This window comes from Scleropages formosus, chromosome 9 (genome assembly GCF_900964775.1).
Source record: "Scleropages formosus chromosome 9, fSclFor1.1, whole genome shotgun sequence".
Classification (NCBI taxonomy): domain Eukaryota; kingdom Metazoa; phylum Chordata; class Actinopteri; order Osteoglossiformes; family Osteoglossidae; genus Scleropages; species Scleropages formosus.
Genome location: NC_041814.1, coordinates 15,670,673 through 15,684,482, shown reverse-complemented (window position 1 = coordinate 15,684,482; position 13,810 = coordinate 15,670,673). Strand labels below are relative to the sequence as shown.

Below are 13,810 nucleotides of genomic sequence, written 5' to 3'. Positions count from 1 at the left end.
TTACCTAAATTGGTCGGAAATTCAGGCCTGGGAGATGGAATATTAAGGAGCTGAAGTCAGAGCGCTGGGTGCAGGATGTAAAACAGACTGGTTGGCAACGGCCTGTTTTCATAGTGGACGAGGTGCGGTCTCTTGGCATCACATCAGTGAGATGGGCAAAGGCAGCCGGCACTGTATTCAGATGTTATCGCTCACCTGTAGCGCACTACTGATGGCCTCAACAGTCCTTTTGCAATGAGCCTGCATGTAACACACCCTCCTTGCGTTGTACCCCAAAGGACTTGTCCTACTCCCTTCTAGAACAGGGCCTTTTTTTAAAGCAGATGGAAAATAAATGCTTTTCAAGTTTCTCAGCTGTGCTCCAGGTGGTTACCTTGTATGGTTGCACTTTATTAGCAACTCTTAATAGCCACTCTTCATAACTTTTGGGTATTTTGGCTTTTCTTTCATATGTGGAGACAACAGAAAGCATTTTCAGGGGATATTTTTTTATTTTAAATGTTTGTCTTAATATTTTCTATGAAAATGGGTTCTTCCTCAGAAGAGGATTTCAAGAGAGCCCTCAGACTCTGAATATAATGCCTGCAGCTATCTTTCATGGATTTTTGTTCCAGAAGCTAAAGAATTTGTCTTAATTATGCAGGTCTTGGAGCTGTTTATCCCCTCACCACCATAACCACAAACCTGTTTGTATTCCTGTGTGTGAATAGAGCATTCATAGGTGGGAGACTGATATCAATCTCTGACTTGTATTTCCACCCCTTGAGTATGATATCATTAACAAACAGAGCTGGCACATTTAATGCCATTTGGAATGAGACGAACAACAAACACAGACAACTTCGCTACGCTTTAGGGTACTGTTTTATTTTTGTGTTATTTTCCTTTATTCTAGATTGAGAATACAGTATTTTGGTGAGGCACAGACACAGTGAGGTGACATGGGCTGGTGAGAGTGTGGTTCGCACACTATGGTGGTGTGGCTGAGTCCTGGAAGGCCACGCAGGATGATCACGTGATAACGGTGGGGCCGCTGCGGCCTGTTTTCTCATGGAGCTGAGAGATCTTCAAGGCAATCTTCACCAGAGGTGCCAACATGACCTGCACCAGAGGCAACACAGCAGTGGAGACAATGTTACTTTCTTACGGATGACTCCTACACATGACAGCTGCATTAAATGTGAAGCACTGTGCAGTCACCACTATGTTCCACTGTACACTTTGGCTTACTGTGCTGTGTGTCTCCTTAACCATGTTACTGCCTGCTACTTCGCTATGAAAATTTCACCTGAGGGTCCTGGTATATCTTCTGAGGGTCCTTCTCATAGCTGTCTATGTAGAGCCTAATGGTTGCCCCAGCACTACCCGTCCCACTGAGTCGGAAGATGATGCGAGATCCATCAGAGAAGATGATCCTCAAGCCCTGAAGAGCAAAGGCAAAAGGAGGTGTAAAGCAGTCGGTGCTGTTTACCATCATTCATAAGGAGGAAAAAGACTCTTCAGCTCTCACCTGGTTCTTTGAGACACTCCCATCCACTGGGTCGCTGTACTCAAAGTTGTCAGCTTTCCCCACCTGGTAGGTCTTGTCCCCCTCTGTGTACTTCTGACCTACGAAGGACTTGTCAAACATGACTGCCTCCAAGTCTTTGATCATCTTGTTGGCGGCATCAGAGTCCACCTCCTCATAATCATACCTGCCAGGCGAACAGAGGTCAGTCAGATTCTCACTTAGAGATGTTTGTGTCCAACAGCATTGATTTGGCAAATGCTTTTAAACAGCGTGGTCTGCGTGCTTTTATCATAAACAATACTACAATAACAGCGTTAGTAGTATGAAAGAATAACAGAGAGAATGAAAAAAAAATCACATGGATCAACAAAATTTACAAGTTACACAATCACATACTGTATATTTAGCGTGATTTGAACAGAACATGCCTTCTCGTTCCGTTTTCCTGCAGTTTTCGGCTTAACCACGAGAGTGCAGCGAAGTGCTCACCTGGTGAAGAAATTCCTGCCAAACTTCTGCCAGTGGTCCTTCATTATGTCTTCCACACTCTGCTTCCGTGTTGCCAGGATTGACAACCAAGCCAGCACTGCCCACAGCCCATCTTTCTCACGTATGTGATCAGAACCTAGAGGACGACAGTCATGAGACAGCTCAGTCTGCAGATTGATATAGTTTGAAAGGGCTGCCGCAGACAAGATACATCTGATAGATACTATTGATCCTAAAGGGAAACTGCACCAACTTCGCAAACTTCACGTACCAAAGAAATCATTTAAGGCACAATAGTGCTAGCATTTCAAGTGCTATGAAAGCTCTTCGTTTATAAAGTGTCACTCACATAAATTCATTACCTTTTCATAAATTCGTTGCCATCTTCATGACACTGCAATTGCAGTTCTGAACATTAGTAGCTTTTACAGTGATCAGAAAAGTTTACCTGTGCCAAAACTTTCCTCTCCGCAGAGAGACAGCTTGCCTGCATCCATTAAGTTCCCAAAGAACTTCCATCCTGTAGGTGTCTCATAGAGTTGCATCTTCAAGGTGTTAGCAACACTGAGAAACACACGGACGGGCTGTCAATAATCTGATTCAATTAAATGAAGGCTGACCAATGTTACCGAAGTTCGCCACCCCTTGAAGTGACCGAACATGGGGTTACATAGAGGGAATCTGCAGCGCTTTGGACAGATTGTATTTCTCAACGTAATCCGAAAGGCTTAATGCGAGGATGGCCCACCTGTCCAGCGCTCCGCTGGTGGGCATGCTCCGAGCAAGGCCCTTAACACCAGTCTTCTGGAAGTAGGGGATGCAGGTGATGTTGGCTGCGATGACAGCCACTGAGTCAGAGGGGTTGACGAAGAAGCCGTGCTTCCCCAGGACCATGTTCCGATCCTAAAGAGGCAAACGTGTCATGCACAGCATTCACAGCACTTCCCTTTTTTAGTGACACCAACCGGAGAGCCAAGATAGTCCTTCTTTGTCACTGTTGAATCTCCATAACAGTTTGGGATAATCTTCTTTTGAAATCAGCATACAATAATTTTGACATAGTTCACTCACTGCCATTAACCGCTTATTCAAGGTATGGTTGTGGTGTATGGAAATATATATTTTTTAATATAAAAAAAAGAAGCACTCTGTCAATATAAAATTTGCATTTCCAAGAACATAAGGAAATGATATCCTGCTCATACTGTTTTCACATACACATATTATAAATAGTTAAGATGACTTTTTGAAAGTAGAAACATCTGAAGTGGAGAGAACGCTACCTATGGGGACCCAGTGGGTCAACACATTGCAGTAATTCGAACCCAAAGACAGTTATTCTGGGACTGCCATAATTCAATTCTCCGTTCAGTTTTTCATTTACTTTTATTACCTATTACATTTATTCATTTAGCTAATGCTTTTCTCCAGAACACTTACAACGTTAAGCTACTAACAATTACTTGCCCATTTATACAGTTGGGTAAACTTTACTGTGTTCTCAAGTGTACTACAGTAGTAGGTGGGATTTGAGGATGCGACCTTTGGATCTGAAAGCAGCAGCTTTAACCGCTGCTCTTGAGCTTTTATTCCTTTGAATTTGGGGAACGAAATTACTTAACCGTATGAAACAAGGACACAAATACTTACTCCATCACCATCAAAAGCCGCTCCGAAGTCATACTCGCCGCCCTTCATATTCTCCACAAGGTCAGAAGCGTAGGTGAGATTGGGGTCAGGGTGATGTCCCCCAAAGTCCTCCTTAGGGACACAGTTAACTGCAGAGTTGGCAGGAGCACCCAACTCCTCACACACTATCTTCTTCACGTAGGGCCCCACCACTGTGTGACATCAACAAGAGAGATGATGACCAGGGAGCTCTTTCTGACCTTCGCCAAACATGATAAAGGAACCCAGCTCTTACCTCCATGCATGGCATCTAAACGGACCTTGATATGATTGGGTCCTGACAGGAGCTCCTTCAGGGCAGCAAAATCAAAGATGTTCCTCAGCATGTTGGCATAGGATTCCACAGAATCCACAATCTCCACTGTGAAGTATTGGCAAAATGTCACCACAAGCGACCCAAACGTTCCATAGCTCATCCCGGGCATACTGTACATTAACAATAATAGGAACCCTATGCTTCAGGAGCTTCAGGCTTACAGCTCAATGACATGCATCATCTCACCTGTGAAGGGACTGGGTTTGTTGTCCAGCTGAAACGTTTGCTTGCCAATAGTAGACAGGTCCACTTTGAGGTCAGGGCATATGACGTACTCCCCAAGGGTTTTGCTGATCTCGAAGATTTTGTTGGTGACAGCCTCAGGGGCAGGGCCTGTTGAACATCAAGAGCAGAGAAAGACATTCTGCAGTGGCATCTTTTAGAAATACTCTCGATTCTGTGCCAGGTTGCATCCAGATATACAGGTTTATGCACCTAGTTCATGAGACACTGACTGTGTGTCAGAAAGCTGTGGAATAAAAGTCTTCATATATGTCATGTTCATACTGAACAGAAAACCAATCAGATTTTCTAAAGAACTGCCAGTCTAGTTCCAAGTGCCAAGTTCCACAACAGAGTTTTAAAGCGAAAAAGAGTCAAACAATCCAACTGACTATAAAGGAGGCAATTATTTCATGCAGATCTGAAGATACGAATATTCAAAGGACACACCTTACATTTTCCTCTGTTTATTGCATACACAGTTAGTGTAAAGAGTAATAACAGATATGAATTTAAATCAGAGGCAGGGACCTGAAAAACACTGCAGTTTTCAGTATTACCTCCACTGGAAATGTTGAATTTGATGCCAAAGTCCCCATTTGGACCACCAGGGTTGTGGCTGGCTGTGAGTATGATGCCTCCAATGGCCTTGATCTCTCGAATTACACAGGACACGGCTGGAGTGGACATGATGCCATGCTGACCGATCACTAGGCGACTAATCTGTAGTCAAGCACAAAGTATGTGTCACTTTCCAAGAGAGGGGATGGGAGTAGTCACATTGCACCCACCCCGAAAGGCTGAGAAGACAAGTTCTATGTGTGTCACAATCTGTGAAATAAACTCCTGTACTCTTCTGCATGATACATCAAAAACAGCTGTTTTGTGATCTAGGAAATATACTGCTGTACCAAAAATAAAAACTGCAGCACAATTACCTACAAAAGAACTCAATCAAAATGCTATACACACTGGCATATACATGAAATTTAGGAAACAAACTGCATCTAAAATTAGGAGCATCAACAGGATGAGTTACATTTACGAGTTCCACACTGATGCTTTTATAAATAAGTGACTATGTCTCTTTGTGCTTCCCAAAAACAATCAGCATCAGCATTGTCATCCGGTTTTCATTAATGTGAATATTGTATTGTTTGGCCATGATGCTGAAGCTGCATGTCAAGAGCCATCATGCACGCTGTGATCTGTTTTTCAAATGTAAGTGCTTACATATTAACGAACACTCATACTATCACCACACAACAAAGTGTAGCCATAGTGAATCTTCAAATTCACCACATCACAGTTGACATCTGTATTTTAACTTCTACAGCTACTGTATTACTACTGTATATTGCAAATATAAAGGTTCACACCTATGGTCTCTGTTGTCTGCAGGACTACAGACGCACGCATAAATACCACCATAGATCACCCCGGCCTCTCCTCAACTGCCAAAGTGAAAAAGACGAAGAGTGTGCGCGAGTGTGAAGGAAGTGGTCAATTCAGCCTGATGCTCTGGTGTACAAGAACACCGACGGCTGGTCCGCTGTTCAAAGTTTAGGCAGAGTAACAAAGAGCACCGTGAAATAACAGCTTGGGGCACGGAGGTATATGTATGTAATCAACCCCGCTTTTATACATCAGTCCAGGACCATCGCTGTAAGAGGCACCAGCTGGAACCCATATGACTTCCATGTCAAACTAAAGTGAGGAGCAAGAGATGGGTGTCCAGCAAACTATAAGAAACTACTGTACATCCAAGTAGCAGTGTTGAGAAATCCTCTCCCTGTGCGTGATGTCAGGTTCAATTAGTGGGTGCTGCTGGTGAGACATTGACAACACACACATCATCTGAAACAGCTTGTCCCATGCAGGGATGCAGAGCCTAACCTGGCAGCACAGGGCGCAGGGCTGGTGGGGGGGGGGGGCGACACACCCAGGACGGGACGCCAGTCCATCGCAAGGCACCCCAAGCAGGATGCGAACCCCAGACCCACCAGAGAGCAGGACCCGGTGCAACCCACTGCGCCACCGCACCCCACTACTTCGACAACACAATTACATTTATTCATTTAGTTGACACTTTTCTCCAAAGCGACTTACAACGTTAAGGTACTTACACTGATTTACCCATTAATAGAGATGGGTCATTTTTACTGTAGCAGTTCAGAGTAGGTTCCTTGCTCAAGGGTATTACAGCAAGAGGTGGGATTTGTACCTACAGTCTCAGAGTCCAGAGGCAGTGGCTTTAACCACCACACAAGCGCTGAAGGTCAGCCGTCCACAGACAGACGGCTACATTGACAAAGTGAGTAGAGGAGCAATGGGTGACGGTGAGCTACATTGCCTGCATCGCACTAAACATTAGAGGCCTTTAAACACATACAAGAGGGCACATTAACTGCTATAACAACTCACATAACTCTTCACAGTACAGTAACCATATAACAGCTGGAATTACTTCTGGATAAGGCTGAATGTCAATAAACAAACTCATTAGGCTGCATAATTATGGCTGGCATAAATCTTACAAGTTCCTTTTAGAGCAAAAGTTCTGTTCCACCAGTACAATTTAACAAGGGGGTTGGCACTATGATTATCATCGTAAGGCAATTATACACTTGTAAACTTTTTATTAAAAATGTGTATCTCTTTAGAATTTTGCAGCTGTAAGATGACAGCTGTGTAAAGAAACTCTTCAGCATCTGTACATGTCAAGTACTTCAATTAATTCACTTGAGAAGTGCTGTGTGGAAATGTGGGGAGGAAGCTTACAGTGTTTATTGTTACTTTAGCTGATAACACTAGATAGAGTTCATTGGAAGTCGCTTTGGAGAAAAGCATCTGATAAATAAATGCAAATGCAATGTAATGTAATGTTAGTCCTTACTACTGTATCCTTTCTGTTTCTTTATGGACATTCCTGTTCATACACAACTTTCTAATCCGGCTCAAGCGCTTTTGCTGCCATCTAGTGGCATTTTAAGGGATTCTCATACATTTTGTACAACAGAGAGAAGGTACCTGTTCCAATTACATTTTATTACAAGTTATTTATTGTTTATTACACATTTCAGATAAACATCAGTCAAGTCACACTTTAGTTCTGGTCAATATAATAATACTATTTATAGGAAATTTGTGGAGAGCCTGCAAAACTCTAGAAATTTCAAAAACTTCTATGAAAATCAGCAATTTCAAGTTCTTTCTTGAAAATAATGTATACTGCGAGTACTAAAAACTGAAGATCCTGTTAAAATGCCAACTAAATATGCCTCTATAGCTTTTATGCATAAAATGTAATATTTTTAATCATAAATGGGGTTTAATTATATGATCGGTCCTGATTTGTTCCAGATGTTGGCTTAATATTGAAAAACTGGATAATGAAATTGCTCATTCCTATAATTCTCATGGGGGAAAAAAAATTCCAGTTTTCCAAAACCCACCCTAAGTTCATTCCAGAATCACCCTAAATTATGACTAATATTATCAGGAAAAAAAAGTTGTGAAACACATTTAAAAAGAATAAATAACATTATTAGATGTTTTAATTTGATTTCACCCATGCATCACAAAGTGACATTTTATACTGTAAAACTGTTTTTCCCAAATTTCAGAGGTTTTTGGATTGCAAGTGCAACTGTAATAGCAAGCATGGGCCTGTACATACACAGCTTCCTCACCATTCTGTGTTTTTAAGTCTTGGGCAGCATGGTGGCACAGTGAGTAGCCCTGCTGTCTCACAGTGCCTGGGTGGTGTGAGAGAACATGAGTTCAATCCCAACTCACTCTCTGTGGACTTTGCATGTTCTCCCTGTGTCTGTGTGAGTTTCCTCCCACGGTCCAAAGACATGCTATTCAGGTTCCCCCATAGTGTGTGAATGACACAGAGACAGTGTGTTCCACTGATGTATGGATGAGTGACCCAGTGTAAGTAGTGTATCTAGCAGTGTAAGTCACCTTGGTGAATAAGGGGTGTGGGCTCATAACACTAAAGAGTTGATTGGAAGTTGCTTTGGAGAAAAGTGTCTGCTAAACGAATGAATGTAAATTAAGTTTACATTTGGAATAGGAAGGGACGGTGGCACAGCAAGTAGTGCTGCTGTCTCACAGCACCAGGGTGGTGTGAGAGGATGTTGGTTTGATTCCTGCTCAGTCTGTGTGGAGTTTGCATGTTCTACCTGTGTCTGTGTGGGTTTCTTCCCAGTCTAAAGACATACTGCTCAGGTAGACTGGTAACTCTAAGCCACCCATACTGTGTGTGACAGAGAGCGTGTGTTTCACTGATGTATGGATGAGAAACTAATTATAAGTAGTGTATATAGCAGTGTAAGTCACCTTGGGTGGATAAGGTGTGGGCTGCTAACACTACATAGTGTTTATTGGGAGTTGCTTTGGAGAAAAGCATCTGGTAAATGAATAAATGTAGAGGTACACACATTTTCAGAACCGCTCAACCCACACGGGGTTGCGGAGAACCAGAGCCTACCCAGCAACACAGGGCGTAAGGCCGGAGGGGGAGGGGACACACCCAGGGTGGGACGCCAGTCCGTTGCAAGGCACCCCAAGCGGGACTCGAACCCCAGACCCACTGAAGAGCAGGACCCAGTCCAACCCACTGCGCCACCACGCCCCAGCCAAGTAGAGGTAAGAAAAGCTAATTTTCTTTGTATTCATTGTGTTTTATTTTTTCTACTCTAAATTATCAACAAATGTGAAAATTAAACATTTGTTATTTTACAGTTTTTTTTTTTTATTGGTTTACTGGGTAATATAGTAATGGTGAGCTATTTGCAGAAATTTCATGAAAGGTCATATATATATAAAATTATTTTTTAAATGATTTCATAAAGTAAACTAGTGTTCATTGGACTGACTTGAGTAAGATGAGTAAGGCTATGTGTAACACAAAGAAAGATAGAATTAAAAAAAAATTAAAACACAATGGTGCAAAACAGAGGACCCAATCATAAACCCCTGAGTGAACAAAGGAGACCACAGAATGCCAGAAAATAACTGAAAGCGTGGGTACACAGTTCCCACAATGCACTGCCTCCCAGTTTATCATGATGGATGGGATGTTCATGTTGCAAGGCCTGACCCAATGTTTTACACCAGTTAAAAGGAAAGCCAAACCGATTAACAACAAATGGGCACTGATTTCTTTGGGAGATGAGTGTTTCCTAGAAATAGTAAAAATGGGGTATTGTTAAAATGATTTGATTACACAGTAAATTTAAAATCCAATGCAAAATTTGCACAACAGATTTAATTTAGTTTTATTGTTACGAAATTTAAAAACATATCTGCCAAAATATGAACATTTATCGGGCAACAAATAAGAGGTACTGTGGTGCTTAAGATCGCTGTACAGACTAAAGTACAGTGTAACTACCAAATTAACAACCAAATGCTCGAATGGGGTAAAGTTTTCCCGAAGCCATACAATGAATGAAAGCGCTTCCGTTTAATCACAGTAGCTACAGTGTTATGTCTGCAGCCAATCAGCTTCACGTATTCTACACACGTGAGCGTTGCGCCTTGACAACGCGACCATCTGTTGCTCCGCCTTTGGTCAGCAACCAATCAGAGTTGCCTGCTCTAGATACGCAGGCGCTGCGCTGTGACGCCCCTCTGCACGTCCCTCTCGTCTGCGATGACAGCTCTCACGTACCCGCACAGTTCTTGGCATAATTTCTTCTCTAACCTTGCTGGGCTTACAAGTACCGTTATTTGTTTAAACAATCTCTACTATCTAGCAGTGTTTACAGTTAACTATGACAAAATAAAACATACTATATTATTACATCTGCAGGGAAGGTCATGAGAAATGCAATTTAAAAAAACACAAGTCTATTCAAATGCACGGAGGACGTGATTCACTTTCAAGTGAAAATGTCTCTGCTTGTCAGCTGCACCAGCAGCAGTCACTGAGTGAAAAGCGCAAACGGAGCGGGGTCGCGGTTGAAATGCAATCCGCACTCCGTCGAAAGGTCATCTGGCAGAGAGATGTCCGTCTGTGTCCCACTCTGCCATCACACCGAGCAGCGGCGCGAATATACTCTAACTTAACGAGACTTCACGTAGTGTGTACAGTACACACTTCTTCAGTTCATTGCGTAACGTCGTCGGTGTGTGTGTGTTTAGTGGGACTTCCTGCATGATGAACTCCGGCGCTGCCATATTATTATATATACTGACACGCTCAGTTCCTGCCCGGATAAGTGAAATTCCACCGAAGCCTGTAATCACTTTCTCATTCACACCTCGGAACAGAACAGACGAGGCGAGCTGCGTGGATGAACGGAAACGCGGTTAGGACGGGCACCGACTGCGGGACCGAACCGTGCGAACGTACCCCGTTGGCGGCGGCGATGCGCACGATGAGCTCGATGGCGTGGGTCATGAAGAAGCGGCCATCGCCCCCGACCGCCAGCGTGCCCTGCGGCCGCTCCGCGGGCTCGATGGCCGAGATGATGCTCTGGATGAAGTTCTCCGCGTAGTTCTCGTTCTTCTGGAAGACGGTGACGCGCTTCCTGAGGCCGCTCGTGCCCGGCTTCTGGTCCGTGTAGGGCTTCGTCTTCACTGTCACTATCTTCGCCATTATTTCAGCACGATTCGGACCCCGGCAGTGCGAGAGCACGTTGCTGACTTGTGTCTTCCAGTCCACTCACGTACACACTGCTCTCCTGTACTTACACACACACAGAGAGAGAGAGGCAACACCACAACGCCCCCTTCACGGTTAAAGGGACAGGGGTAGCTTTTACCTCAGAAAGAAAAGGCGAGGCGGGGGGACAGAAACGGTACGTGCACCACGAATTCACCGTTTAAATAAAAGAAGTGAAAATGGTTCTTCTGACAAAAAAAAAAAAAATCAATATTCCTCGTGACAGTAACGTCAAGCATCAAAGGTTTCCAAATATACTTTTCCGAGGGAGGACATGACATGTCCCTCACACAGTGTCACAGTCCTGCTCTGGAAAGCCTCGTGTCCACCATGGAATCCCGGACTCGTCACTTCGTCAATTTTCTGCTCCCCACTACCTGACAGTTTCTTACACCACTGTTATTTTCACATTTATCCCATTATTACACTGTTTCGCTGCTTCGTTTAAAACCGTAACAATCCCTGTGCAAAGCATTCCAGGTCATTCAATTCCGTATTTTTATAAATGTAAATACACTCTGTAAGCGTCAGCTTAAGAATCACAAAGTTTGTGCTCGTCACGTATCCTATATGGAACAAAATTACCAGATCTTAGGGCTACTAGTAAATATCCAGGTGTAAAATATAGTATTTTCATAAAATTTAAGTGTGCAGTGGGCCAGTGTGTCCCACACAGGGCGTACATTGCTGGGATAGACTCTGGAGCACCATGACAAGCAATTTTGTGGAAATGGAGGTGGATAAAATACAAGCGCTGGGGCATATAACCTTTGCCACATTTCATGTTTTTGGGGTAGCTGTAGTACCCTGGAGCAAGGCACTTACTGCGCAAATTGCTCCAGTAAAAATCACCCAGATGTATAAACAGGTAAACAACTGTAAGCAGCTTAACACTAAGTCGCTTTGCGGAAAAACGTGCTAAACGAACACACGTAAAGTTTTCACCTGAAAAACCATGGCTTGAAAGCGTAGCAGAGGTACAGCTGTCGGTGAAAACGTGGCTTTAGGAACTGACAAAGTATGTGCATAAAGGATACATTTATTCACTTAACAGCCTAATAAACCAAATATAACTTGCAATGTTTAATTGCTAATGTTTTCAGTTCTGAACTGGGGGGTGTGGTGGCGCAGTGGGTTGGACCACAGTCCTGCTCTCTGGTGGGTCTGGGGTTTAAGTCCCGCTTGGGGTGCCTTGTGACGGACTGGCGTCCTGTCCTGGGTGTGTCCCCTCCCTCTCTGGCCTTATGCCCTGTGTTACCGGGTAGGCTCTGGTTCCCTGCAACCCCATATGGGACAAGTGGTTCTGAAAATGTGTGTTTTCAGTTCCTTTTCTTTACAGAATCTATGTGTAGAACTATGACGGCTATTGAAGGTGAGGTAACCAGACTTATAACCACTCTTATATTCCCCCCAGTGTTCAAATGATCCCTAATTTATGGCCAAAATGTCTGAGTATACCTCAGAGTAGCAGTTACTATATTCCTTGGTCACAGATAACTGACAGGATGTTACACCACTGCTTGTCTGATGATTGCAGCACCCTGTTCGAACGTCAAAGCCAGCAGAATCGGCCATTACGGTTGTTCCATCCATCTCATACTGCAAATCTAACACCACACACACACATCTTCAGAACTGCTTGTCCCATATGGGGTCACAGGGAACCAGAGCCAACCCGGTAACACAGGGCATAAGGCCAGAGGGGAAGGGGTCACACCCAGGACAGGACACCAGTCCGTTGCAAGGCACCCCAAGCGGGACTCGAACCCCAGACCCACCAGAGAGCAGGACTGCGGTCCAACCCACTGCACCACCGCACCCCCTAATGCCATACATTTCTTTTTAATTCTAAGGGGTGTCCTTTGTGGACTTTATCAGATAACTGCACTTTTTACTGCAGGCAGGAAACCACGAGAGTAGGCAATGCAGAGTAATACTTCCAACTTGCAAAATGACATTTGATGGCCTCATATACAGTTACAGTAGGTAAAGTCAAAGTGCAAAATCACTGGCTACATGATATAAATAGCAGGTCAAGGCTATACTTGGAATTAAAGCCAGAGGGCATACACATTTTTGACCTGTGTGCAATGTCTTCTGCTGCCAGTGTGACTAACAATATAAACCTGGAAACTCATTGGTGAATTAAGAATGCTGAAATTACTTGAAACTTCGCATTCTTAAACTTGTGTCTCACTTTCGAAAGAATACGCCAACTACAAACATTTACCATGTTTTGCTAATGGTGGGAGATATTTTTGATACTAGAGGTTACCCTTAGCACCTGATACTTGAAAGCCTTGAATAATATTCATCTCCTCAGCATACTGGACAAATAACGGGAAAAACTGAATATAAAGCTTACATGCCTGTGTACAGAACATTTTTTAACATCTACTTTTAATATCGGCGGCAAAAGGATTAGAGACAGAAAGGCATGGGGAAAATGTTACATTTGAAATTTATCAAAACAATAATTTACACCATGTGAAGTATGGCAACATTGCTCAGAAAATCGTAGTGCTTAAATGTTGACGCAAGAAACTGATAAGCATAAGATAAATTCTCATGTTTTTTTATTCCAATCATATTTAAATTTGTGAGGGCGTCCAAGTACCATTATTTCTTGTCTATAAGAAAGAGTTATCTGTTCCCGGAAATAAAATCTGTGATGTAATATTAGTAAAAATGGCAAAATAAAAGGTATTTTTAGGCATGACAATGTTTACACCGACATATATTTGTAACAGCAACCACTAGTGCAGTACACTGATTATTTGGGTCATGGATTTTTTATGGCATTTCAAACATGAAGAAACAACTACAAAACCTTCCTCCGTTAGGGGAATCTCTGTACAAAGGAGGAAAGTGGACCCTCTTTCATTATCTTTATATCTTTCTTATA

General features: G+C 43.1%; 1 protein-coding gene across 1 annotated transcript; it reads right to left on the bottom strand.

The window, feature by feature from the left end:
* Positions 1 to 846: 846 nt before the first annotated feature.
* On the bottom strand, positions 847 to 10,940 carry pgm1 (phosphoglucomutase 1). Its single transcript, XM_029254986.1, has 11 exons — positions 10,594 to 10,940; positions 4,787 to 4,949; positions 4,191 to 4,337; positions 3,924 to 4,049; positions 3,650 to 3,840; positions 2,748 to 2,902; positions 2,448 to 2,563; positions 2,000 to 2,135; positions 1,511 to 1,694; positions 1,289 to 1,423; positions 847 to 1,101 (listed from the first exon to the last, which is right to left on the bottom strand). The coding sequence occupies exons 1-11, from the start codon at positions 10,837 to 10,839 to the stop codon at positions 1,012 to 1,014; spliced, it is 1,689 nt and encodes a 562-aa protein (XP_029110819.1). The 5' UTR covers positions 10,840 to 10,940; the 3' UTR covers positions 847 to 1,011.
* Positions 10,941 to 13,810: the final 2,870 nt, after the last annotated feature.